The sequence below is a fragment of the Lipotes vexillifer genome, unplaced genomic scaffold (assembly GCF_000442215.2).
Source record: "Lipotes vexillifer unplaced genomic scaffold, Lipotes_vexillifer_v1.1 scaffold16, whole genome shotgun sequence".
Taxonomy (NCBI): domain Eukaryota; kingdom Metazoa; phylum Chordata; class Mammalia; order Artiodactyla; family Lipotidae; genus Lipotes; species Lipotes vexillifer.
Genome location: NW_006778983.1, coordinates 490106 through 515774, shown reverse-complemented (window position 1 = coordinate 515774; position 25669 = coordinate 490106). Strand labels below are relative to the sequence as shown.

The 25669-nt window shown below is 44.8% G+C and overlaps 1 protein-coding gene across 1 annotated transcript; it reads right to left on the bottom strand.

The window, feature by feature from the left end:
- Positions 1-24309: 24309 nt before the first annotated feature.
- Positions 24310-25125, bottom strand: OLIG3 (oligodendrocyte transcription factor 3). The gene has a single exon (XM_007452043.1). It carries the CDS (start codon positions 25123-25125, stop codon positions 24310-24312), a length of 816 nt encoding a protein of 271 aa, XP_007452105.1.
- Positions 25126-25669: the final 544 nt, after the last annotated feature.

The window sequence follows — 25669 nt, the reverse complement described above, 5'->3', positions numbered from 1 at the left end:
GGCATTGAGAGACTAAGTTGCCCAAGTATACACAGCCTGTAGGTAACAAAGCCAGGTTTTAAATCAGGAACCTAGCCCTCGAGTCCAATCTCTTAATCTCGAATGCAATGGCCAGGGTTGGAATGTTGATTCTGTCACTTTCTAGTTTTGTGGTTGCAGAGAAATTACTTACTTTGCTCATCTCTAAAATAGGGATGCTGGTACCCAACTTATGAAATTACTGGGAGGATTACATACGTGATGCATCAACAGCACCAGTCTATGTCTGGCCCATAATAGATTTTCAACAAATATTAGTACCTTCCCAATTTGGGGCTAGTTCCCTTCTTGTTTCTCCCCTCCTTTCTCTCTCCTTCTTGCTTTCTCCTCCTCTCTCGTTCTCTTCTGCTTTGGTTCATTAGTGGCTGCCTCTTGTACTTCAAGGCTGTTTGCATCCACAAAGGCATTAGGGCGGGCACCCTGCCTTCCAGCTGGGGGTGGTGCCCAGAGGAGGGCGGACAGCTGCTCAGACCCTTTACCATTCTCTGTTCTTCCTCCCCCTTCATCTGAGGTCAGGCCACTCAAGGTCACTGCAGTATGAAGTCTGACTGATGCCCTGGGGTAAGAAAGTATTTGTTGCTCTAAAGATCAGATCCAGCCCTGTGGAGAGTTCCAGCAAGTCACTGCAGGAAATGCTGGTACCAGAACTGGGGTTGCTCCAACACCGTGTATTTGGTGACAACACCATTGTCCTACAGTCTGCTTTTGGATTTGTCTGCAATGGGCCCATAAAATGAGAGCAGAGGAAACATCAACTGGGCTGGCACAGTCCTTTTTCTTTCATGTCCCCCTTGTCTACAGTTTGAAAGTGAGATGGCTAATTTTGTGCCTGACAAGAAAGGACGGATCGTTTTCTCAGATGCTGTTATCAGCAGAGTCAGAGCTGGTACACTCTCCCGGGGAGTCCCTGAACCACAGGTTACTGGCAGGCAGACAAACACTCGCTGACAGCCATTTGTGACCAACTATGAAACACCATCTGCTCTGACTGGGGGAGGAAGGGCTCCAGCAAGTGAGAGCCACCATAGACCCCTCCCTGTGTTAACTTGGGAGAGCCTTTAGGGAGCTCTAAAGGAAAACCAGTTGCATACTCCTGGATAGTATGTCTCATCCAGATTGGTGCATACATAAATTATAGACCACTGATGTTTTCCTAAAGGTGAAAAAATTTGAATTTATCTTTCTATTAAAATGCAAACAGTAAACCACTGAATCCAGCAAAACAATATTGTGAAATAAATATAGCCCAGAACTGAATAAAGTTCCTTTGGAGATTTGAACCAGCTTGTGTATAGACATCATTGAAAGGACAGCAATGACTGGATTGATATGTCTTTGATGCTTTACTTTCAGATTTTAAAAAAATTTAGTATTCCTGCATTTTTTGAGAGGAGAGGGTGCTGACAATTTCAAGAAGGTGTTCTACCTTACAATTCAAGATGTATGTCCAAAAAAGTGTAATTATTTATCATGAGTAATGGAAACATTCAGAAGAAAATGATACTTTACTAAGAGGAAAGATTTCAGTTCTTTAAGATACTTAGGAAAAGAGAGTCTTTCTTGCTCATTAACTTTAATAAGGCACACAGCCAAAGGCATATGCCAACCCCCTCCTTCTCTGGTTGGAAGTCTGGATTTTCATTTTTAGGAGTCTTAATAGTCCTATGCCTCATGATTAAGTAATGAGAGCTGGCATCAAAGTATCTGAAGTTTAGCTGATCTTGCATTTATCCTTATAGGCCAGGGAAGATCGTAAAACAAAATATTTTAGAGACAAATATACAAGCATAGATAGATAGACAGATAGACACACACAGTAGAAAAATGCCAGTTCTTATTGACTCCGCTCGAACTCAGAGGCCCTGGCAGGGGTTACAAGGTTTGCTGGTGGGAAATATTTTTACAGATTAAAATATCTGAGTTCTGTATCCTAGCTCCCAACTGAAAAAACAATCCATAAGTTAATCATTCTGGTTAAAACCTATTGGAATGTTCATGGTTATGTCCCGTCGAAGTTCTTAAGATGGAAGAGATTTCGGATGTGCGTCCCTGCGTTTTAATCTCCTAGAAATGAAGCTCCTCTTCAGTTCCGAAACTAAAATCCAATAACCTCAAGTGAACAATCCAAATCATCTCTGAAATCTGTGCCTTGGAAGGAGGGGAGGGATGGGGGCGGCAGCCCAGGCCTTTATGAATCCCATTACACCAAAGCGTGGGTATGACCTGCTCATGGGAACATAACCCAGCGGTGATGGAGGATAAGGAAAAAAAATTTAAATGTGCTTTCACTTACGGCCGTGCAATATGAAAAACAAATCTAAACATTTGTCTGTAGAATCAGGTGATGATTGGCTGTCTGCTGTCTCAAGGGGGGCAGGAAAATGGTCCATGCACCTGCCACCTAATTCAGTTTAAAACCTGACACATTTACCAGGAGCGGGCTGGCATAATGAAGTTCATTCAGACCGTCAGTGGAGTCAATAACTTATCCTCAACTGCTTTTGTTTCAGCAGCGGCGGTGCCTCTGATCGGCTGAGGTACTTATTCAAAGCAAAATTTATTTTCAATTGCCGGCCATAATGCGGTGGGCACTAGCCTGGTTTGACAGAACCTTTTGCTCAAGGCTATACTATTGTTAAAGTTTGTGTCCATTGTCTGGGGTCTTTGATCTGTCAAAGCTGCTTAACAAGCTGGTTAAAAACTGTTTCAGATAACAGGTGTGTCCTTTGAGGGCACAGGGACATTTTTCAGCTCCTTTAAAAGGCTGGTTTGAGGATTGACTAAAATTTGCAAGCTGGTTGGTGGTGATGTACGTAAAGCACTTTTAAAACAAGAAACTGAGATTTAATGTCTTTACTTCCTTGGATTTCTGCAGCCAGCAATCTTTTTAAAGGAGAGACTTAAGAGACGTGTCGTTGTTGTTGTTGTTGCTGTTTTAACCAAGTCAGGTGTTAAATTGTTTGTATGTAGATTTGCATGGAATCAGGGCCAAAGTTCAACATGCACTAGAGGAGAGAGAGGCGACTGCAACGCCCAAGCAAAGGCCCCTGTAGCTGCCTGTGGTCCACTGGTGGTCAACCAATTACTTCCTGAAAATCCAAAAGTCTTCTAACTTCCAGAAAGGGCAAACTGAAAGCAAAGGGTGATATGCACGCCATAGAGAGGGTTGAAAACTTACTCCTTGTCCTAGCTTTGGTGCCAGAAAAACCAAAATTAGATGTTACAGAGGTTCTTTTTGGGGGGCCAAGTTATTTCTTCCTATTAGTTTCGGAAACATCCTCATATTTTTCTGAGGGGACATACACCCGCAGCTGCCTCTTTTCAAGTCTATCATGAACTTCTTATTCGCTTCCCTTCTATGGCAGTAATTTTGTTTTGGCTGAAGATTAATGGACCTAAAAAGAGGTGGGGACTTGAACCAGGGGGCACAATTGGGTTATTTACGCTATTCATCTGCATAAAGCTGACTCAAGTTCACCAAACCTTCTTTGAGAAGGAGTAGAAATTAACTCTGCTTAGAAACCTTGGCAAAATACCTTCCACTACACAACCAATTTTCTAGGTATTTCTAAATTGAGTCAGAAATAGGAAAATTGAAATTCAAGAACTCAACAGTATCTTTTTGGTCCAAAATCATCCCTGAAAAACAAAACCAACAAAATTTACCTAAAATAATAACATGCATTAGTTTTCTTTCTAAAGTAGTTAAGTCTGAAGGCAGCTACTTATTTATTTGTTTGTTTGTTTATTATTTATTGGCCGCACTGCACGGCTTGTGGGATCTTAGTTCCCCAACAAGGGATTGAACCTGCACCCTCGGCACTGACACCACGGAGTCCTAACCACTGGACCGCCAGGGAATGTCCTGAAGGCGGCATTATACTTTGAAGTTTCATTAAAGATCTCTAGAAGAGGAGGTTAAAAAGGAAATGAGTAGGAAATTTTTATTTTAAAAAATAATTTAAAACTTCTTTCCCCAAGTCAAAGCAAAATAAAGCAGAAGGAATATAGATAATATGCTTTTACTGAAAGTGAAAAACCCTCACTATATGCAAAAAGTCCTCATTACATATAAATGTTTAGAGACATCCTCAATAATGGGAAAGGGAAGGGAGAACCAATAAATCACTTGCGGAAGTGTGGTTAGTTATGACAGGAAAAAATCAATTTTGGTTCTCACCCTGTACCATACTCCAAAATAATTCCCAGGTGGAGACACTATAGTTTACATTTGAGTGGAGGCTGTTTAAATTGGGGCAAGATATTTGTTTTTCTAATCCTGATCCATAAATTACTGCTCATTCATAAAATGGGGACAATTATTGTAGCTACCTGAAGAAAGTGTTTTAGGATTAAACATGATAATTATTAAAAAGTAAGTCTGGCCCTTGGTTAATACTAGTTATTGTTATTGAGTCACATTATATAACTACTAATATAAAAGATCAATGCTTGTCACTTTCTGGGTGCAGAGGCCTTGCTAAAGCATAAAAGCAATCAGAAATAAATGAATTCATGGTTATAACTATATGTAGCTGTAAATTCTCTATGCCTTAAAAAAAAATAACCAAAAGAAATTAACTACAAGAAAAAAATTTTTAAAGGACAGAAATGAAAAACAGAAAACAAAAACAACAAAAAGTAATCAAAATTAAAAGGCAAATGACAAAGTAGAAAAGACATTTTTAAGAAAAGATTTACCACCTTCTACATATAGCTCTCACAAAAATTAACTAGAACACTGTTTCCAATACATAATTTGGTAAAAAGCATAAACCAACACTTCCCATTAAAGGAAATACTATTTTTTGGTAGTCATAACACCAAGGTTATAAACACTGGAAGACCCAGGAACTTTATCAGCATTGCTTACGCAGCATCTCCAGAATCTTGGCAAGAACTTACAGCATAGCAAATACACCTTCCCCCCAAAGCTTTATTATTTCATGAAAAAATGTTCCTCTTTTTTATCAAAGAAATATAATTTTAAGCAAGTAGGTAAGAAAACAACCCTAGGTACAAAAAGAGTAGTATACACCCAATTATTTATTCTAGCCGATTTATAATAATGAGATATTGGAGAAAGCCTTAGTATACAAATATAGAGAAAAGGGAAGTTTTCATCTTATGTAAGAAAAAAATAATCCTAACTTTTCTCCTTCTAACATTCATTTTAAGGAGAAACAAAAAATGGCTCTGACTTAAGCATTGAAAATTCCACAGCCAGCAGGCCCCCAGCTGACTGTGAAGCATCTGGAGCTGGGGGTAAGGTTTGGGGACCCTAGCAGTCTCTCACCTGTTGCATGAGCAGTGATCATCTTCTAGGACTGTATTTCTGAAGTTTGCTGCTCCCATAAGTAGATCAGTAGTCATCCACTTATAACTGTCTGCTCTCAAAGAATCACAGATAATTAGCAAAGGAAAGAAACTTATGAACATTTAATCCAATGCCCTCATTTCACAGAGAAAGAAATAGGCTCAGAAGAGTTAAGTGTGTGAACTCAGGTCACACAGCTCTGCTGGGGCAGAACTGGCACCAGAATCTTGTTCTCCTGACTCCAAATATTATTCCCTCAGCCAGTCACTGCCCAGTGTCTCTATGGTTCAGAGCGCTGATCACAGTACTTAAGGAAATATCGAGAAGAAGAAAGAGACAGTCTCTGCTCTTGGAATTAAATTTTTTGTTGTTGTTGTTGCGGTACACGGGCCTCTCACCACTGTGGGCTCTCCCATTGCGGAGCACAGGCTCCGGACGCGCAGGCTCAGCGGCCATGGCTCACGGGCCCAGCCGCTCCGCGGCATGTGGGATCCTCCCGGACCGGGGCACGAACCCGCGTCCCCTGCATCAGCAGGCGGACTCTCAACCACTGCGCCACCACAGGGAAGCCCTGGAATTAAATTCTTAATTATGTAATGCCTCTATAAGGAAGCTCTGTGAGGGCGGGTGTTGAGTCTTTACTGATCATCAGCTATCATCAGAGAGAAGAGAGAGATTTATTTTAAGAATTGGCTCATGTGATTGCTGGGGCTGCTATGTCTGAAATCCATAGGTCTGGCTGGAAACTCAGACAGGATTTCTATATTATAGTCTCATTGCAGAATTCCTTCTTCTCTGAGAAACCTCAGGTTTTGCGCTTACATCCTTCAACTGCTTAAATAAGGCCCACCCACGGTGGAGCGTCATCTCCTTTACTTAAAGTCAACTGACTGTAAATGTTAATCACATCTACAAACTACCTTCACAGCAAACAACTGGACACAGTGGCCTTGCCAAGTTGACACACAACATTAACCCTCCCACATCTCCACCACCCAACCCATTTATGCTGGCTCCCACTAGATGGATTTCTCTGGCCTCTGTTGGTACTTGAGGTCACAGCTCATGTGCCACCCCTCATTGGAGCCCTCCCTGACTTCCCTAGCTAAGTTTAATTACCCAAGACAAATTCAAGCTATCCTGCTGTTTGGATTTCTTCATACTTCTCATCTCTATCTTGTTAATTTATTTGTTGTTTGCCTGCTTATTTTCTGTCTCCTCCCTAAAATGAGAACAGAGAGCCTAACCTGTCAGGTGCATCACTTTATCCCCAGAAGCAGTTTACTATAGCAGTTAAAAGCATAGACACTGGAGATGGGTTGCCTGAGTTTGCCTGTGTGACTTTGGGAAAGTAACCCACTCTCTCTGTGCCTTGGATTTCTCTTCCTTATAACTAGAATAATAATAATAGTTATTTAACTCATAGGTTTGTTGCAGTGATTAAATGAGTTAGTAGATATAAAGCACGTAGAACAGTGCACGGTACTTGGTAAGTGCTATGTGTATAATCTATTGATTATTTTGGTAGGAACTTAGTCAATGTGCATTGAAAACGATGAGTGAATGGATTGCAGTGTCTCTTGGCACCTGGCTCCTTCTCATCTCCGCAGTATCAAATGTTGCCTTGCTCCACTCTAACTCCACTCACATAAAGGAATCCTACTCTCCAGCTGCCCTAAAACGTCTTTCACATCCCCTCTGCTCTTTGGCTTCTGGAAATGTCGATGTCTTTTGCCCCACCTCCTCACCTGACTAACAGTTCAACTTGACATACCCCTAGATAGGGTTAAATGTCCGCGGGCAGGGACTGCTGTCACACCCTCTAGCATAGTATGGGGGCACTGTTTTGCCATTTGCTTGATTAGTTTCCCCACTGAGCTATAAGATTTCTGAGTGCTGATAGCACATCTTTCTTATTCCCTATGGCCCTCAGGACCCTCAGGACCTTGTACAGTGCCCAGAGCCAGGCAAGTTTTCATTAAATGAGTGAATGACTAGAGAAAAAAATTTCCAGGACCCCTGATGACCCCAAACAAGACCTTGTTATGGAGGTGAAAACTGTTAGGGAGGGTTGGACAGGAGCCGTCCTATGTAGGTTACCCTCAATAGAGCATGGCCACCAAGAAGGAAAGGGAGAAGTTAAAGAAACAGACCAAAAGAATATTCATAAAGATGTAGGATGGCTCTTAGGAACACCAACTTTGGAGTAAGACAGCACAGGGTTCAACACACAGCTGTACCACTCATTGACTGGGCACCCTTTCTGAGTCACTTAACCTAACCCTTATTCTCCTCACCTGTAGAAGGGCACTACGACACTCTTGCCAGATTACTGAGAGACTTCAATGAAATAGCAAACATGTTATTCATTAAATGGCACCTACTATTAATACAAGACACAGAAATGGAACAGTCAGGATAATAAAGCAGCTCTACTCTCTTAGTTTTTATCTGATTAAATTATAAAGTTACTTTCCACTCCAAAAAGTGCCTAGAAACATAAGTGATAAAAGCCCCTACTTCAATGTAGCTACAGTTTTTTTTTTTTAATAAATTTATTTATTTATTTTTGGCTGCATTGGGTCTTCGTTGCTGTGTGCAGGCCTTCTCTAGTTGCGGTGAGAGAGGGTTACTCTTCGTTACGGTGCGGGCCCAGCCGCTCCGCGGCATGTGGGATCCTCCCGGACCGGGGCACGAACCCGCGTCCCCTGCATCAGCAGGCGGACTCTCAACCACTGCGCCACCACAGGGAAGCCCTGGAATTAAATTCTTAATTATGTAATGCCTCTATAAGGAAGCTCTGTGAGGGCGGGTGTTGAGTCTTTACTGATCATCAGCTATCATCAGAGAGAAGAGAGAGATTTATTTTAAGAATTGGCTCATGTGATTGCTGGGGCTGCTATGTCTGAAATCCATAGGTCTGGCTGGAAACTCAGACAGGATTTCTATATTATAGTCTCATTGCAGAATTCCTTCTTCTCTGAGAAACCTCAGGTTTTGCGCTTACATCCTTCAACTGCTTAAATAAGGCCCACCCACGGTGGAGCGTCATCTCCTTTACTTAAAGTCAACTGACTGTAAATGTTAATCACATCTACAAACTACCTTCACAGCAAACAACTGGACACAGTGGCCTTGCCAAGTTGACACACAACATTAACCCTCCCACATCTCCACCACCCAACCCATTTATGCTGGCTCCCACTAGATGGATTTCTCTGGCCTCTGTTGGTACTTGAGGTCACAGCTCATGTGCCACCCCTCATTGGAGCCCTCCCTGACTTCCCTAGCTAAGTTTAATTACCCAAGACAAATTCAAGCTATCCTGCTGTTTGGATTTCTTCATACTTCTCATCTCTATCTTGTTAATTTATTTGTTGTTTGCCTGCTTATTTTCTGTCTCCTCCCTAAAATGAGAACAGAGAGCCTAACCTGTCAGGTGCATCACTTTATCCCCAGAAGCAGTTTACTATAGCAGTTAAAAGCATAGACACTGGAGATGGGTTGCCTGAGTTTGCCTGTGTGACTTTGGGAAAGTAACCCACTCTCTCTGTGCCTTGGATTTCTCTTCCTTATAACTAGAATAATAATAATAGTTATTTAACTCATAGGTTTGTTGCAGTGATTAAATGAGTTAGTAGATATAAAGCACGTAGAACAGTGCACGGTACTTGGTAAGTGCTATGTGTATAATCTATTGATTATTTTGGTAGGAACTTAGTCAATGTGCATTGAAAACGATGAGTGAATGGATTGCAGTGTCTCTTGGCACCTGGCTCCTTCTCATCTCCGCAGTATCAAATGTTGCCTTGCTCCACTCTAACTCCACTCACATAAAGGAATCCTACTCTCCAGCTGCCCTAAAACGTCTTTCACATCCCCTCTGCTCTTTGGCTTCTGGAAATGTCGATGTCTTTTGCCCCACCTCCTCACCTGACTAACAGTTCAACTTGACATACCCCTAGATAGGGTTAAATGTCCGCGGGCAGGGACTGCTGTCACACCCTCTAGCATAGTATGGGGGCACTGTTTTGCCATTTGCTTGATTAGTTTCCCCACTGAGCTATAAGATTTCTGAGTGCTGATAGCACATCTTTCTTATTCCCTATGGCCCTCAGGACCCTCAGGACCTTGTACAGTGCCCAGAGCCAGGCAAGTTTTCATTAAATGAGTGAATGACTAGAGAAAAAAATTTCCAGGACCCCTGATGACCCCAAACAAGACCTTGTTATGGAGGTGAAAACTGTTAGGGAGGGTTGGACAGGAGCCGTCCTATGTAGGTTACCCTCAATAGAGCATGGCCACCAAGAAGGAAAGGGAGAAGTTAAAGAAACAGACCAAAAGAATATTCATAAAGATGTAGGATGGCTCTTAGGAACACCAACTTTGGAGTAAGACAGCACAGGGTTCAACACACAGCTGTACCACTCATTGACTGGGCACCCTTTCTGAGTCACTTAACCTAACCCTTATTCTCCTCACCTGTAGAAGGGCACTACGACACTCTTGCCAGATTACTGAGAGACTTCAATGAAATAGCAAACATGTTATTCATTAAATGGCACCTACTATTAATACAAGACACAGAAATGGAACAGTCAGGATAATAAAGCAGCTCTACTCTCTTAGTTTTTATCTGATTAAATTATAAAGTTACTTTCCACTCCAAAAAGTGCCTAGAAACATAAGTGATAAAAGCCCCTACTTCAATGTAGCTACAGTTTTTTTTTTTTAATAAATTTATTTATTTATTTTTGGCTGCATTGGGTCTTCGTTGCTGTGTGCAGGCCTTCTCTAGTTGCGGTGAGAGAGGGTTACTCTTCGTTACGGTGCGCAGGCTTCTCATTGCAGTGGCTTCTCTTGTTGCAGAGCACGAGCTCTAGGTGAGCAGGCTTTAGTAGTTGTGGCACGCAAGCTCAGTAGTTGTGGCTCGCGGGCTCTAGAGTGCAGGCTCAGTAGTTGTGGCGCATGGGCTTAGTTGCTCCGCAGCATGTGGGATCTTCCTCAAACCCAGGTTCCCTGCATTGGCAGGCGGATTCTTAACCACTGCACCACCAGGGAGGTCCTGCTACAGCTTTTTAAAATGGAAATAAGGTATCCAGACTTAAAAATCTGAATCAAACTTTGTGCTTTTGTATCATATGGTTGTGGAATCTCATAGATGGAACTAAAGATCATCTTATGCAACTACCCATCCAAAGCTTAGATCTCCTCTAAAACATATCTCATCCGTTGGTTCACAAAATGTCCTTTATGCACCCGCTATGCTCCAGACACTCTGTTGGGTGAACAGGACCATCACGGTTCTGCCCTATAGGGTTCACATTCCAGTGAAAGAAAAGGACAAGCAAGTGGTTCCAGGTGGGGAGTGCTGTGAAGGAGAGGTACATTAGGCTAAGAGAGCCCAAAGGGACAGCTAAGTACCACTGGCCCAGACTCCCCAGGGAAGCTGGGAAGTGAAGATTGGATATGAATAGCGAGGCAAAGGGGAATAGGGTGAGAACAAGTGTTCCAGGCAATGGGGTTAGAATGTGCCCAGGCTTGGAGGTCTGAAAGAGCCTGAGCAAGCTTGAAAGGCTTCTACTTAGATGTGAATCCATCCGCAAAACATTCTTTCAGGATGAGCAGGAAGTTCCTCCTTGAGAAAACTTTCTACTGCCTACTGTAGAAGGCACTGTATAGTAAGTACATAATGATGTAGAATATATAATGTAATGGGATGTAACATTGGACACTATCTGTGCACCTTTATAATTAGGAGGAAACTTGCTTCTAAGCTCAGAATAATGAGGCATTAAACTGCTTCATATAGGGAGTCAGAAAGCTTGAGAATTCCTATCCTTGATTTTGAGGTTGAGGAAATAGAGTGAAAAAATAAGAATATTATAATAACTCTAAGAGGCCTGCATATGTACATATCTCTTTTCCCTCCCAACACCTAAAGGAACAGGTGATAAAAAATCTTGTAATTGTGGGCTTCCCTGGTGGTGCAGTGGGTGGCAATTTGCCTGACAGTGCGGGGGACACGGTTTCGAGCCCTGGTCTGGGGGGATCCCACATGCCGTGGAGTGACTACGCCCGTGAGCCACAACAACAGAAGCCACCACAATGAGAAGCCAGCGCACTGCAACGAAGAGTAGCCCCCGCTCGCTGCAACTAGAGAAAGTCCGCGTACAGCAACAAAGACCCAAAGCAGCCAAAAAAAAAAAAAAACTTGTAATATTAGCACTGCCTTTTTAAAAATCATTATTCTGGTTGGCTTAGAATGTATTCAGTTTGGAGACAAATATGACCCTTTTGTGAAAAGTTTATTCTCCTTGGATTCACTTTACTGTATATTAAGATATAATACTAAGTCATAGTAATAACAATATACTGGAAGTGGCATAGAAGCAGACTAATATACCAATGATACAGAGTGGAAAGTTAAAAAAAAGGCCCATGAATATATAGGAACTTAATATAGGATAAAGATGCCATCACAAATCGACAGGGAAAGAACAGACTGTATAGCAGACAATGTAAGGAAAATTGGGTACCCTGTATAGAGAAAAGAACATAAAACACAAAATTAAAATATTAGGAGAAGACAGTTGTTATATCTAAAACTTTCAATATCTAAACTGTACAAGGAACTCTTGAAAAACAGACAGATAACCTGATAGAAAAATGAGCAAATAATACTGGTTATATATCTTGGAGATTTTATATATATATTTATAGAAAAGAAATTCTTGGAGAGACGCAAGAAGGGACGTATATGTAAAGATTTTCGTTGCAGTGTTAATCATAGTAGGGTGCTACAGGGAAGCTAAGTTTCATCACGAGGGAAATGAGAAATGAAATGTGATGGACACACAGTATGGAATACTCAGTAGAGTTGAAACTAGGGGACACTACATACGTGCAACCAGTAGATAAATAAATCCTGGAGACCTAATACACAGTACAGTGATTACAGACAGCAAAACAGTATCATGAACCTTAAACTTGGTAAATGACTAGATCTTAATTGTTCCCAACATTAGAAAAAAAGATAATTAACAAGATAGTTAACAAGATAGAGGTGTTAACTATTGCTATGGCGGCAATCATATTGCAATATAAATGCATCAGATGAATGAACTGTACACCTTGAACTTACATACAATGTTGTATGTCAAATATAACTCAATAAAATAGGAGTGGAACAAGATTAACCAACAGCCAAGTGGATGGATCTTAAAACCTAATGAGTGGGGGCTTCCCTGGTGGCGCAGTGGTTGAGAGTCCGCCTGCCGATGCAGGGGACACGGGTTCGTGCCCCAGTCCGGGAGGATCCCACATGCCGCGGAGCGGCTGGGCCCGTGAGCCGTGGCCGCTGAGCCTGCGCGTCCGGAGCCTGTGCTCCGTAACGGGAGAGGCCACAGCGGTGAGAGGCCCGCGTACCGCAAAAAAAAAAAAAAAAAAATGTGTACACATACAAAGAAGCACTGCTTATTATACAAGGATTTCTATACTCATAAACATTCAAGATGTAGATCATGCCCGTGGGAGGGAGAGGAAGGGGAGTAGACAGTGACCTTGTCCCAAAGAATGATGACAGCGTGCCAGTTGCTGGAAGAGTGTACTGGTCTTAACGCTCTGTTGGCAGACGCTCCACAGGTCTCTTGCATTTCTCCACATTTTGTGATCTGAGACACTGACAAACTTTGCTACCTCTGCAATGCTCTCATGGGAATTAAAGGACCAGGTGAACAAATGTGAGCATGATGTCCATGATACTTTCCATGCAGTGAGAAATAAAGGTCCTTGTTTCCGACTAGGGTCGTGTCCTCAGCCAGCATCCACAAAACTGTGATAGCCGTATATGTTTGCGAGTAAGGTAAAATCTCAGATTTTGTGTTTCTAACAAGTTCCACATCCTGCTGATACTGCTGGCCCAGAACCCACTGGCCTGGGGCCTGGGGACACCACTGATCTAGGTCACACCAGGAAAGTTACAGTATTTAACTTTCTGTGCCTCAGTTTCTACATTTGCAAGCATGGGAATAATAATAGTGCTACCTGCATAGGTTTTCAGTGGGAATTAAATGAGTTAATACTTTCCGAGTATCTAAAACCATGACTGGCACACTGTAAGAACTTTGTGTTTTCTATAATTATTAATATAAATATTTCCCCTAAATTAACACAAGCGGACTAAGACATGCTTAGCATCTACCACAATACCTCTATCACCTGCAAAGGCATTCTCATGATAATGCTGTTTTGGGAAGTTAAAACGCTTTCGAACATCTTTGGTTCTGCAACACATTTCCATGTAGCTCATTTTTTTCTGTTACATAACACAGGCTGAGAGAGTGAAGATATTAACAGAGCTGCCCAGGATAACAGAAACCAAAACTTGTTGGAAGAGCAGGCAGATTGCATGTGCAAGGACTGAGTGAGAAGCCTAGGGGAATGTAAACCCCAGGCTCCCCTAAAGCAATGAAGTGGCCAATGCAATGGACAAATAGAGCAGAGGGCAGAGGGATGAGCTGGAACGGAGAATAAAATAGAGACTGGAAGCAGAGATGTAGAAGAACGTAGAGAGCAAGAAGATGAGGAGATAATTGAGAAGCAAGATAGAAGAAAAGAGGAAGAAAGGGGAATTGAAGAGGAAGATAGAGGAGAAAGAGAAGAATCCACCCATAAATCTTCCATCTCTTGGAAGTAAGCAAACATGGTCCTTTTTTCTAAGCAGCATGTTCACCTAAAGCATATATATGTGAGGGACAAACTAATAACAGTAACTTTTGACACCATGTCACCAACAGAAATGGTTTGCCTTTTAAAAAAGTGGCCACCATGTTTCTTGCCTTACTTGCTCCACTTAATAAATCCATTTCATCCCTGCTCCGCAGATTCTATCTCCCATCTCTTTCTTTCAAGTTTAAAGTGCAGAGAAACATCGAATCTTTCAATGAACCTAATTCTAGTTTCAACAAACTCTAGAACATTCTTTTATACCATAACTGTAATATATTTTAGATGATGAAGCTTCACATAAAATCACAAAGGATGCAAATTGTAGACAAAGAAAAGAATCGATTGTGGTCAAGTACAGAACTATAAGTGAAGCCTCTCACAGCTTACTGTCCACTTAGATGAGGTATAGGGTCTGCATAGTAAGAGCACATTTAGAAAAGTAGCAGTCCCCTACCTGTCTCTTCTGCCCTCTTCTCTAACCACTCAAGGCCAAGTACCATGTTTGGCTGGGTTTAAATAAAACTGTTGTTTCCAAAAAAAAGAAAAAAAAAGATTAATTCTCTCCATTTTAAATATATTCCAAAAAGTTTTTACTGTTAGTGTTTTCCCTCAAGTTACAACTCCCTTGTAATTTTTTTTTTTTTTTTTACTGAGATCTAATGCATACTCTGAAAATTACACCACATGTTTCTCAGTATTTTCTATTTAAAAATTTGCCCAAATCAAAAATGATGAAAAGTTACTGATCGTAAGTCAATGTACTCTGTGGCTCTGAAGAGATCCAGTGTCTCAAGAGCCTGGAAAACAACACTCCACAAGTGATGGAAGTGCTAGGAAATCAACTACCTAAGGGTAAAAAATGAAAAAATGTTCCAAATCAAAATGCCCTTTGGGGAGGGCCACTGATACCTGAGCACATTAATTTCTGCAAAGAGGAAAAAGAGGACCTAACCCATCTCTGCAGTGCATGGTCAGTCAGTATCATTTCTAAAAGTACTTTATTCAATCTTGGAGTCTAATCTATTCATAAAATAAATCTAGTAAAAATTGGAAACAAATTGCCTTCTCTACTTCTAGTATTCCCCATGGACTATTTAGCAAGAGGAACGGCTTCTTGTTTTTCATGTTTGTCTATTAGCTATATAGGACTGTGGGAAAGTCAGGATTGTGAGGACATCATTGACAAGACAGGCAAAGATGGCCTTTGGTATGGATTTTATTGAAAGGAACGACACTATCTGAGTGACACAGGTCACACTGTCTAATTCTGTGTCTAGCTCCTGTTTCTCACATAACTGGGATGAACAGTCAACAGTACACAAAATCAAAACAAAAGTTCAGCCTTGGGGGCCAAGCTGAGGTTAAATGATGGGTTTCTTTTTGATTCACTAGATTTTTTTCACTTTTCCAAAGGAGAGAAAAGTATGTGTTTGCCACCATTCTATATGAAACACAATTATGGGCACAATTTAATGCCAATCACCTTTGAGCTAGCCTCTCTCATACTTATAATGATTAGCTCATGCACCATGCAGGGACCAGTCAACTGTGGCAAGGAAGACAGAGGTTGGTTTCCATCAACACACGACTCTTAAGGATCACTTCCTTAAAAAGTGATGGTAGATGCGGGAGACTGTGTGGTTTGACAGACTCTCTTCGTTATTGCCTAGTTCAGACAAAGAACTAATTTTCAAAACAGATCATATCCACATTTTGATCATTTTCATGACCCATCTCTCTAGATGCCACATGTCATCTTTCTGCAGTATTTCATTTCAGTGGGTCCACAAAAGTCAAATATACACCAAATTAAAACCAACATTTTCTCAATTAGTGTAGAACATGCATATTTTCTTCCTTAAAGAAATATTTTTAAAAATTGAATTTTTCTGCTTAACTGTCTCTGACACAAAATTAACTGGATGATTACTCAATGTTGCTTGGGCTTAAGTAGGATTTTTTAAACTTTTTTATTTTAGAAATATATTTAATTGCATGATGCAGTTGTCACCTTACAGATGTGAAAAAGTCACAGAGAATAAAACCCCAAACCTATCTCTTATATTTTGATTCTCTACTTTGTCCTTTTTTACTAGAACAATCAAATCTGTCTTCCTCAGTTTAAATCATTAATAGACAAAAATTGGAAAAGATGACCAAACCAAGAATGTATTAAATGATGAAACAAACTGTAATTCCTACAAAAGAAGATTGGATAAAAGAAGTATAGTCAGAGCCTCAAATAAAAGTGAAAGAAATTTGACACAGGAGGATGAGAGGATGGGAGAGTCAACCACGGTCTTTCTTTCAACTTTTGTCCAAGAATACTTGGCCTCAAATTTAAAGATTATCGGAGGCCCCAAAGGAGCTCGCTCCGGGCTTCTCTGAGGATCCAGCAAAGATTGAACAATTGTATGCTGAATCTTTGTGTTCTAGGTAGGATTTTTTATCAGGGATTTTGTTTTGTCTGGGTTTTCAATGGCCCAGTCCCAGCTGTACATTTGGGGACAGACCAATGAACAGAGGGTTTGTAGCAATCCTTTTGGAAGCTTCCCTCCCCCTGCCGGGATGGAGTAATTAACAGACCATTAAGTCAATTCTGCTTTATTGAGGGGGATAACGTGCAGGTCATTTCTTTGAAAACTTTTGTTCTTGAAGGAAATTACAGGATTGTTTTATGTCTAGAACATAGCCTGGTGAACTCAGGAGTCAAGAGGCAAGTTTCTGTAGCTCAGGGACCCACAGAAACAAGGAGGATAATGACTCTAATTCCATTAAAAAAAGATTTCTCCCAACCTCCCCCCGCTTTTATATTTTTCTTTTAAAAACCGGTTAAAAGAAAAAACGATTTGCTCATTTGGTAATAACTGACGGGGACATGAATTACGGAGATACCCCAGACTGAAGTTTATATCAGTGTCAATAAATCTCTAAACAACAGCGATGAAACAAAGTACTGCCACCATTGCTTCTTTTTATTTCCATGTCAATCAAAGGCATCTGCTCCTGTCCTCTGTCTGGTAGAGGGAATGAGCAGTGAGTTTTCCAGTATCTGAAAAAGCCTCTGGAAGGCAGGCTTGCAGCACCTGTGTTTTGTGCAGCCACTGGAGGTTTTACCTTAGGACCTAGATGGCCTGTGTTTTCCCACTAGGGTCTGAGGACCCTGAGAGTAGGGGCCATTTCTTATGCGTTTGAATGTCCTACTTCTCTTGCTGCTTTGTTCATTTTTCTCCGGTGCCTGGCACACGAAAGCACTCAAAAATGTTGATTGCTTAGCTCATGCAGCTCAATATCAAAAAAACAAACAACCCAATCCCAAAATGGGCAGAAGACATTTCTCCAAAGAACATATATAGATTGCCAACAAACACATGAAAGAATGCTCAACATCACTAATCATTAGAGAAATGCAAATCAAAACTACAATGAGGTATTACCTCACACTGGTGAGAATGGCCATCATCAAAAAATCTACAAACAATAAATGCTGGAGAGGGTGTGGAGAAAAGGGAACCCTCCTACACTGTTGCTGGGAATGTAAATTGATACAGCCACTATGGAGAACAGTATGGACATTCCTTAAAAATCTAAAAATAGAACTACCATACAACCCAGCAATCCCACTCCTGAGCATATACCCTGAGAAAACCATAATTCAAAAAGAGTCATGTACCACAATGCTCATTGCAGCTCTATTTACAATAGCCAGGACATGGACGCAACCTAAGTGTCCATCGACAGATGAATGGATAAAGAAGATGTGGCACATACATACAATGGAATATTACTCAGCCATAAAAAGAAATGAAATTGAGTTATTTGTAGTGAGGTGGATGGACCTAGAGCCTATCATACAGACTGAAGTCAGAAAGAGAAAAACAAATACCCTATGCTAACACATATATATGGAATCCAAAAAAAAAAAAAAAAAGGTTCTCATGAACCTAGGGGCAGGAAAGGAATAAAGACACAGACGTAGAGAATGGACTTGAGGACATGGGGAGGGGGAAGGGTAAGCTGGGATGAAGTAAGAGAGTAGCATGGACATATATACACTACCAAATATAAAATAGATAGCTGGTGGGAAGCAGCCGCATAGCACAGGGAGATCAGCTCGGTGCTTTGTGACCACCTAGAGGGGTGGGATAGGGAGGGTGGGAGGCAGATGCAAGAGGGAGTGGATATGGGGATATATGTATACATATAGGTGATTCACTTTGTTCTACAGCAGAAACTAACACACTGTAAAGCAATTATACTCCAATAAAGATGTTAAAAAAAATAGAAAGTGTTGATTGCTTAAAAGGAGGAAGACTAAGAGAACTACCAAAGGAAGTAATGTTGAGGCTTACATTGCTGGGAGTGCAGTAGAGAGCTGTCTGTTTACTTGTGGGTTCAAAGGATGCTGTGAATTTCCTTGCCCATTCCCGGGAGTGGAAGGGAAGGAGGAGCAGTTGAATAACCAGGAGAAGAGAGTCTTCATAAAATGTGTTTGCTCCAACCTGTTTCCTTCCGAGGTGTTAAGGATTCTGCCTGTGGCAGAAACGTGTTCTCGGCACCTCAGCTCAGCAGCACGCGGGGCTCGGGGGTGGGGCTCTCGGAACCCGGCTTCTGGAGTTTTTCGGGCCCAAGGGGGATTAAAGATTGACAGGCTGCATCTTACACGTAAACTGTGGCGCCCCCAGAATCAGGCCCAAGCTCCTGCACTCTCGGAGGTGTCGGTCACAGACCGGCGGGAAAGACGGGTGCTAATCAAGTCCTGGCCAGACAGAATCCCCAAACTTTTGAGGGCTGTTATCCCAAGTTGCTTCCCAGACCCTTCGGCGCTGTCCCTTCCCCGCCCTCCTCAGGATGGGGACACCCAACCACTCTGCTTTCACCCGAACCCCAGGACACGGCGCAACATCCAGGCGCCCGCGTTGAGCGCCCAGATCTGCGCACCCCTCGCTCTCAGCTCCCTGGGACCCCAGACCCAGCGGATCCCGATCCCCGCCTCCCCTGGGACGTGTAGAATAACTTCCTCTCCCGAGTGCCGGCTGCAGGGATACTATCCTCACTTTGTGCCGGAGCCGGGGGCCAGGGCCAGGGTTGGCTTAGAAACAGAGTCTCCGCGCCAGGGGCTGAGGCCAGGGTGGGCCTCGGGGAGCGAGCCGACCGGGTCCTCCGTGAGGTCCCCAGCGAGGAAACGCGGTTGACGAAGGCGCAGCAGCCCGGGCCGCCCTGGCTGACCCGGACCGTATCTCCTTAGCAAAGCTGACCGAATGTCGGCGGGCATCCCAGCATAGGGGCGCAGGGAACAGAGATGAAAGAGCGCGCGCGTAAGCTCGGCCCAAGTTTGGATTTGTTTCTTACTCTTGTTTTTTCTTCCACCCCCTTTCCTTAAACGCTTAGGTATTTCGAGGCTCTTTGCAAGTGTCGGCGCAGTCTGGGTTGGGCCTTGCTCCGCGACGCCCCTCTCCCGCGCGTCTTTTGTCGTCTGCGCCCCGGCTTCGCTGGGCCTGCGGAGGGGACGGAGAGGAGTCGGGGGTCGAGTCGCGGAGACCTATGTTTCCCATGGGACGCAGCCCCGACCCCAGGGCCCCTAGCTCCGCGCGGAGGTGCAGTCTCCGCCCCGACTTGCTCCGAGTTATAGACTCCAGAGCCAGAGGCGAGGTGCAGGGCCAGTTTCTGCGACACGGGACCCAGACCCGCGCCTGGCTCCCTGCTCCCCGCCGCTGGGTGCAGAGGACGGAGAGAGGGGCTGCGCACCCAGCGGGCGGGGGCCGAAACGGGTGGGGGGAGTCGGGAGAGATCCGGTCCCGGGGCTCCCAGGGCCCCGTCGATCCCTAGCCCAGCGGCTCTCCGGATCCTCCCCTCTTGGTTCCCGCACCCCACCTTCTCCGGGCCCCTCGCAGCCCCCCGACCGGGATCCCAGGGGAAGGTTTCACTGAAAACAGACGCAAGTAAAACAATACTGCAGACCCGAACCTTCTAGGGTTTGCCTCCTCCCGGCTGCTTAGGAAGGAAACGGGTACGTGCGAGGCTCAGAGACTTGGAAGGGGGAGGGAGGTAGGGGCCCCTCGTTCTCCCGCAAGTTTGCCTAGAGGCGGGCGGAAGATGCAGGTTCATCCAGCTCACCACGGCCCCTCCCCTGGCCTATTTCTTCCAAAGACACTGCCCTCGCCCTTCTGGGGCGGCTCCTCTTCTTGCTTCTCTTCCTGAGCCTGAGGAACCTGGACCGGCCAGTCCCGGGGGACGAGGTTCCTGGATCGCGGAGGCTCCGCGGAGCCCTGCCCCCCGAGGTCTGGCCAGGCCCCCTTGGGCGGCAGAGCCGCGGGGTGAGCATCGGCGGGGAGGGCCGAGAGCTTAGTCGTCTGGGCGCCCAGGCTTGGGAGCCCACCTTGAATGCGGGCGGCGGCACGGGAAGAGAGGGGCCCGAAGTCTCTAGAAGGGATAAGAAAAGAGCAGTTAAATCTTGTTAGCTGAGCGAGATGCTCAGAGAATCCATTGTCCTCCCTGAGGGAAGGGGCTTTTGCAATTTCTGCTGAGGGTACCAGTGGAGGCGATGCTTGACCCAGCAGCTTGAAAAAGTTTGAGAGGACACAAGGCCTCCTCCTGTAGGAGTTAGGGAACCTTGGACTTCGTGGACCAACTCCAGTCACCTCTCCCCGCCCTTTTTGGGGGATATAAACCCAAGGCCCTGGAACCCCGGGGAGGGGGAAGAGGGTCTTTAGGAACAAAGGTTTAGCTAGTGCCGGCTTTCCTTTTATAAGTGTGACTTTCTCCCCGCCTTAAAGATGGGTCACTGGCTTAAAGGGCTTCGTGAGGATTCTAGTCTAGGTTTCTCAAGATACCTTTGCCCACGAGGCTTTCGCCGTCCTTTTAAATGTAAAGCAACGTTTACTGTGGAATGAAGGGATCGTTGTCGTGTTTCTAGATTGAATTAAAAACTGCTTTAAACTTAAGAACTTTCAATAAGGTGAAAAATTGGCAGTGAAAAGAAAATTCGGCCAAGAATCCACTCTCACTTTCGCAGCCACGTACGTTTGTTTCCGGCATGAGGAAATCGAGAATTTAACGGAAAATGCCTGTAAGAGTCGCCTGCAAAACCACATCTCCAAGCAGACCAGCCTGCTCCTGGGCAAGGCCCTTCCCAGTGGAAGCAAGTGGGGATTGTTCCTTCCCCAATAAACCTAGAACTCCAGACCACCTGGCTCCCAAATCGCCCTTCTCCTTGGGTTCCTGTACTGTTCTTAAAGGAATCCTTTCTCTGGTCTCTAGGTCAAAGGAATTTTTGTGACCCAGAAAAGAGACCAGTTAGTCTAGGGGGTCTCCTCAATGCTGGAAACAGTGTCTGTTTTCCACTTGGGTTGGAGAATTCGTTATAGAGTTACCTGGGCCCGAGGTTATTTTTAGCACAGTTCCCCCAGAGCGTGAACCACACAGCTCTTTATTTATTTATTTGGAATTTTATTTATTTTTTTACAGAGCAGCTTCTTATTAGTTATCCATTTTATACATAATAGTGTATATATGTCAATCCCAATCTCCCAATTCATCCCCCCCCGCCACTTTACCCCCTTGGTGTCCATACGTTTGTTCTCTACATCTCACACAGCTCTTTTTACTGACCACTGGAGGTAACTCAAGGGATTCCTGCGTGCCCCGGCAGCACACCCACCACTCCTCGGGTACAAGGAGCATGGTCTTATTTCTCTTCAGTGCCCAATTAAAGCCCCAGCTCTAGAGAAAGGGATGAAGCCCACCACTAAGCCAGTGGTCAGGCCTCTTGTCTTTCCCCAGGACCAGGCCTTTGAAAACAGGACTCAAAAGAAGCCGGTGACTCAGGGGAAAGTCCTTTTCGTGATTGATTAAACTTCTCCCTCTCCTCTCTTTTCTAAATAATAAACTCACAGGGAAAGGCTGGAGGGCTGCCTTGTGTTGGTTTCAAATAAATCCTCAACAGCTCTTTCCTCACCCAGAGAAATGAATCACCCTTGGGAAACAGATGATTATTCCCCCATTTATCTGCCTAAAACCAGAGGAAATAAGCACCCTCCACTGTAGACCCTCACTTAGATCTATCTCCCTGGCAGTGGGGGATCTGGGGGTAAAAAAAAGACACAGGAGAATGAGTTAAACAGACCCAAGACCCACAGAGGTTCCCTCTCAGAGAGGTGCAGTGGGGGACCTAGGAAGCTGTAGGTGCTTCCTAGATGTGCTATCTACCCTGGATCCTAGAGAGAGACAGACCTATTGCCTGGCCTCCCCGTCTTGAAGACGAGCTTAGGCCTCAGCCAACAGGGAGGTGACGTTACATCTAAGCTAGAGGCAGATTCTGAGGTAGTACATTTCAATCAGGTTTCCATTATCCTTAACGGGAAATAGAGGCATGTGCTGGTCGAGTTATCATCACCAGAGCTTGATTTCTTGTCCTCTGTAAACAAGTAAACAAAACCTTCTTGCTGGATTACTTTTGCTTATACAAACTATCCGGAAATGTTATACGGTGGGAAGAGAGAAAAGTAATCCACTGAAATAACCCCTGTTTTAGCCATTATTTATGTAGATAACACTTCCAAATAGCTTGTGTTCAACTAATGGGATCTTCTAAGACATGGGCGGTCGTTGGCATCACTCCGAGCTCACCTTACAAAGCAGAGAGGCCTTCCCTATCTCTGAGGAGCCTGCTGCCAAGGAGCTGGTGGGGGGCTGGGCATTTGATTATATTTTAGGATCACTCTTCCTTGATTTTTAAAACATATGCTGGATTTTAACTTGCTTGATTTTTTTTTTTAAAGCCAGACGGTCAATCTAAAGTGAAAAGAAGTTAACTTACTGTTTTGTTCTCGTCTGTTGCCAACACAGCCAGCGCAGTCACCACTCTGCCTCTCATTTCCTGTCACTTTGGGTTTCTAGATCACTTTAAAAAAAAAACTCAACTGTTGAGTTTATGAGGTTCTGATTACTGCAGAGAAACAGGAGCTCAAATATCACAAGACTAGTGACATGGACAAGGCCCCCATTTGAAGGATATTTCTTTGTAATAATTAACACCAATGCGTCTGACCTCTTTATCTGTAAATGATCAGAGAAAACTCTTCGAATCTGCCCACCTACCCAAATCTCCCCCCCACTCCCAGATATACCTTACTGGGTCCACATGTTCCTTACCCACTACCCCCATCTTCAAAAATTTTAGGCAAAAGCAAAGCCAGGATTTAAAGGTTCTTTTTTATTTGAAATTCTCATCCAGAAACACTGGTTATTAATAAATATATCATAGTTATCAAGAATATATAAAAAATAAAGACAGGTCTTGTCTTCGAAGCCCTAACAAAATAGTTCAAGCAAATGTTCAGGAAAATAAAAAACGGCACCCCTCCCCAAACCACAGTAAGTTTTCAAAGCTGATGATGGAGAGAGCCGACCCCGCATGCAGAATAACTGAGCGAGGGGGGCTGGGGCAAGCTCACAGAGGGAACCCGAGCTCTTGCAGTCGCCAGCCCCTAAAACAGCCCAGGAAGGTTGGGAATGGAGTTTGAAGGGGGTGGGGTGGGGGAGAAGCGCCTGTGAGTTTGGGTCTTTGCACTCTGCCCCCCTTTTTCACTTCTTACAACCACAGACAGATATACGGAGTACTTCGGAGAATTCCCTCATAAATCCTTGTTACAAGGAAAATGGCATCACGGCCTGCACAACATGTTTAGACGAGATTCATTTAGAAGCGTGCATGCATTCTTTCGACCTACACTGCGTCTTAAAGAAAACCCACAGAAGAGCTGTCATGCCCTGGACCCGAGTTGAAATTCAAAAGGGATGGTTGTCTTTTCCAAGGTGAGAACACAGAGCCAGAGACATGGACAGCGACTCTAAAGGCCCTGCGCGGTGTTCAGCTACACCGATCCCGTCTTTATACAACAAATGCCGTTTTGACAAGAGCGTATGGCAGTGAGAAATACCGGCGCGGCATGGAGAAAAGAAGCATGCATGCAAGACACACGACGTCTGTTTCGAGCCCCCCTTCGCTACCACCTAGAAATTGCAGTTTGGTTTTAGTCCTTTCCCTCCGGCGGTCAGGTAGGGTCTGAGATCTCTCAGACGGTGTGGGAGGCCTCGGGAGCCCCCCGCCCTCCCTCCCGCCCTCCGGCCGAGCGCCCGGCCTCCCTTTTCCCTCCCGGCCCGGCATCTCGAGCCCTGCCGCCGCTCTCCCCTCATTCTCCGCAGCCGGGCCGGCCCGCTGCTCACTTGAGCAAGTCCTTGGACTCGGCCGACAGCCGGGCCATGTTGGCGGTGGAGAGAGCGGACAGGTGCGGCGGCGGCATCTGGCAGATGGTGCAGGGGCAGGGTAGCCCGGCCCAGTGCTGGAAGCCGCTGCCCAGCTGCAGCGCGGGCGGGGTGGAGGGCGCCTTGAGCAGCGAGTGGGGAGGCCGGATGGTGCCGATGGCGGGCAGCGAGGCGGCGGACAGCGGGGACGACGCGGTGCCGGACGAGAGCGCGCCTCCCAAGATGGGGTGCACCGGGTGCACGGCGTTGGCGGCGTGCGCTGGGTGGCCGGCCGAGTGGCCCACAGTCCCGCAGTGGAAGGCCGAGTGGTGGCCCCCGTAGATCTCACCAACCAACCTCTTCATCTCCTCCAGGGAGCTGGTGAGCATGAGGATGTAGTTTCTGGCCAGCAGGAGAGTGGCGATCTTGGAGAGCTTGCGCACCGAGGGCCCGTGAGCGTAGGGCATGACCTCGCGTAGCCCGTCCATGGCGAGGTTCAGGTCGTGCATCCGCTTGCGCTCGCGTCCGTTGATCTTCAGCCGCAACTGCTGTAGGTCCTGCTCCGACAGCTGCTTCTTGATTTTGTACTTGCTGCTCTCGCCCGCGGCTTTGGCGCCGGCCCGCGAAAGGCTTTCCCCGGGCATCTTCTGCACCATGTCGCCCTGCGTGGACGAGACCGAGTTGAGACGGCTCTCCTGGTGGTGGTGATGGCGGTGATGGTGGTCCCTCAGATACATCTCATCCATGTCCGGAGATGAAGCTCTGCTGGAGACAGAGCTCGAATCAGAATTCATTTTATTACAGGGGATGCGACCCTACTGTGGTGAGACTTTAGGAAGGAAATTAAAGAAAACCTTGAATTAAAAAAAAAAAAAAAAAAGCTGCAGCCCAGTAACCCACGTCTCAGCGGCAAGAAATGAGAAGAAAAGCTGAGGCACTGCCTTTCCCCGCCTTTCTCCCTCCCCACTCCCCTCTCTCTGGTTTGGCTGTTTCCTGGACAGCTAGTTGGTGTGTGCTTGAACTCAACTCACGCTGAAAAAGAGGGGCTTTTATAGAGCTGCGGCGGAGAAAAGAGACAAAAGGAACCCTCCTATCTATCCTGGGCTGGTTAGGATGACGTGCAGTCATTCAGGGCGGTGCGCTTTGCTGTCCCATTTAACAAGGATTCCTATTCATATTCATTGTGGGGCCGCCCAGGGACACCTCTGCTCAGAAGCGCTAGGAGCCCCCAGGCACAAAACCCTCTGATTGACACACTCACCGCTCCAGCTCGCGCTTTCTGGATTTTTTTAAAAAAACTTTCCTTCACTCCACTCCCCTTCCTGATTTCCCTATAAC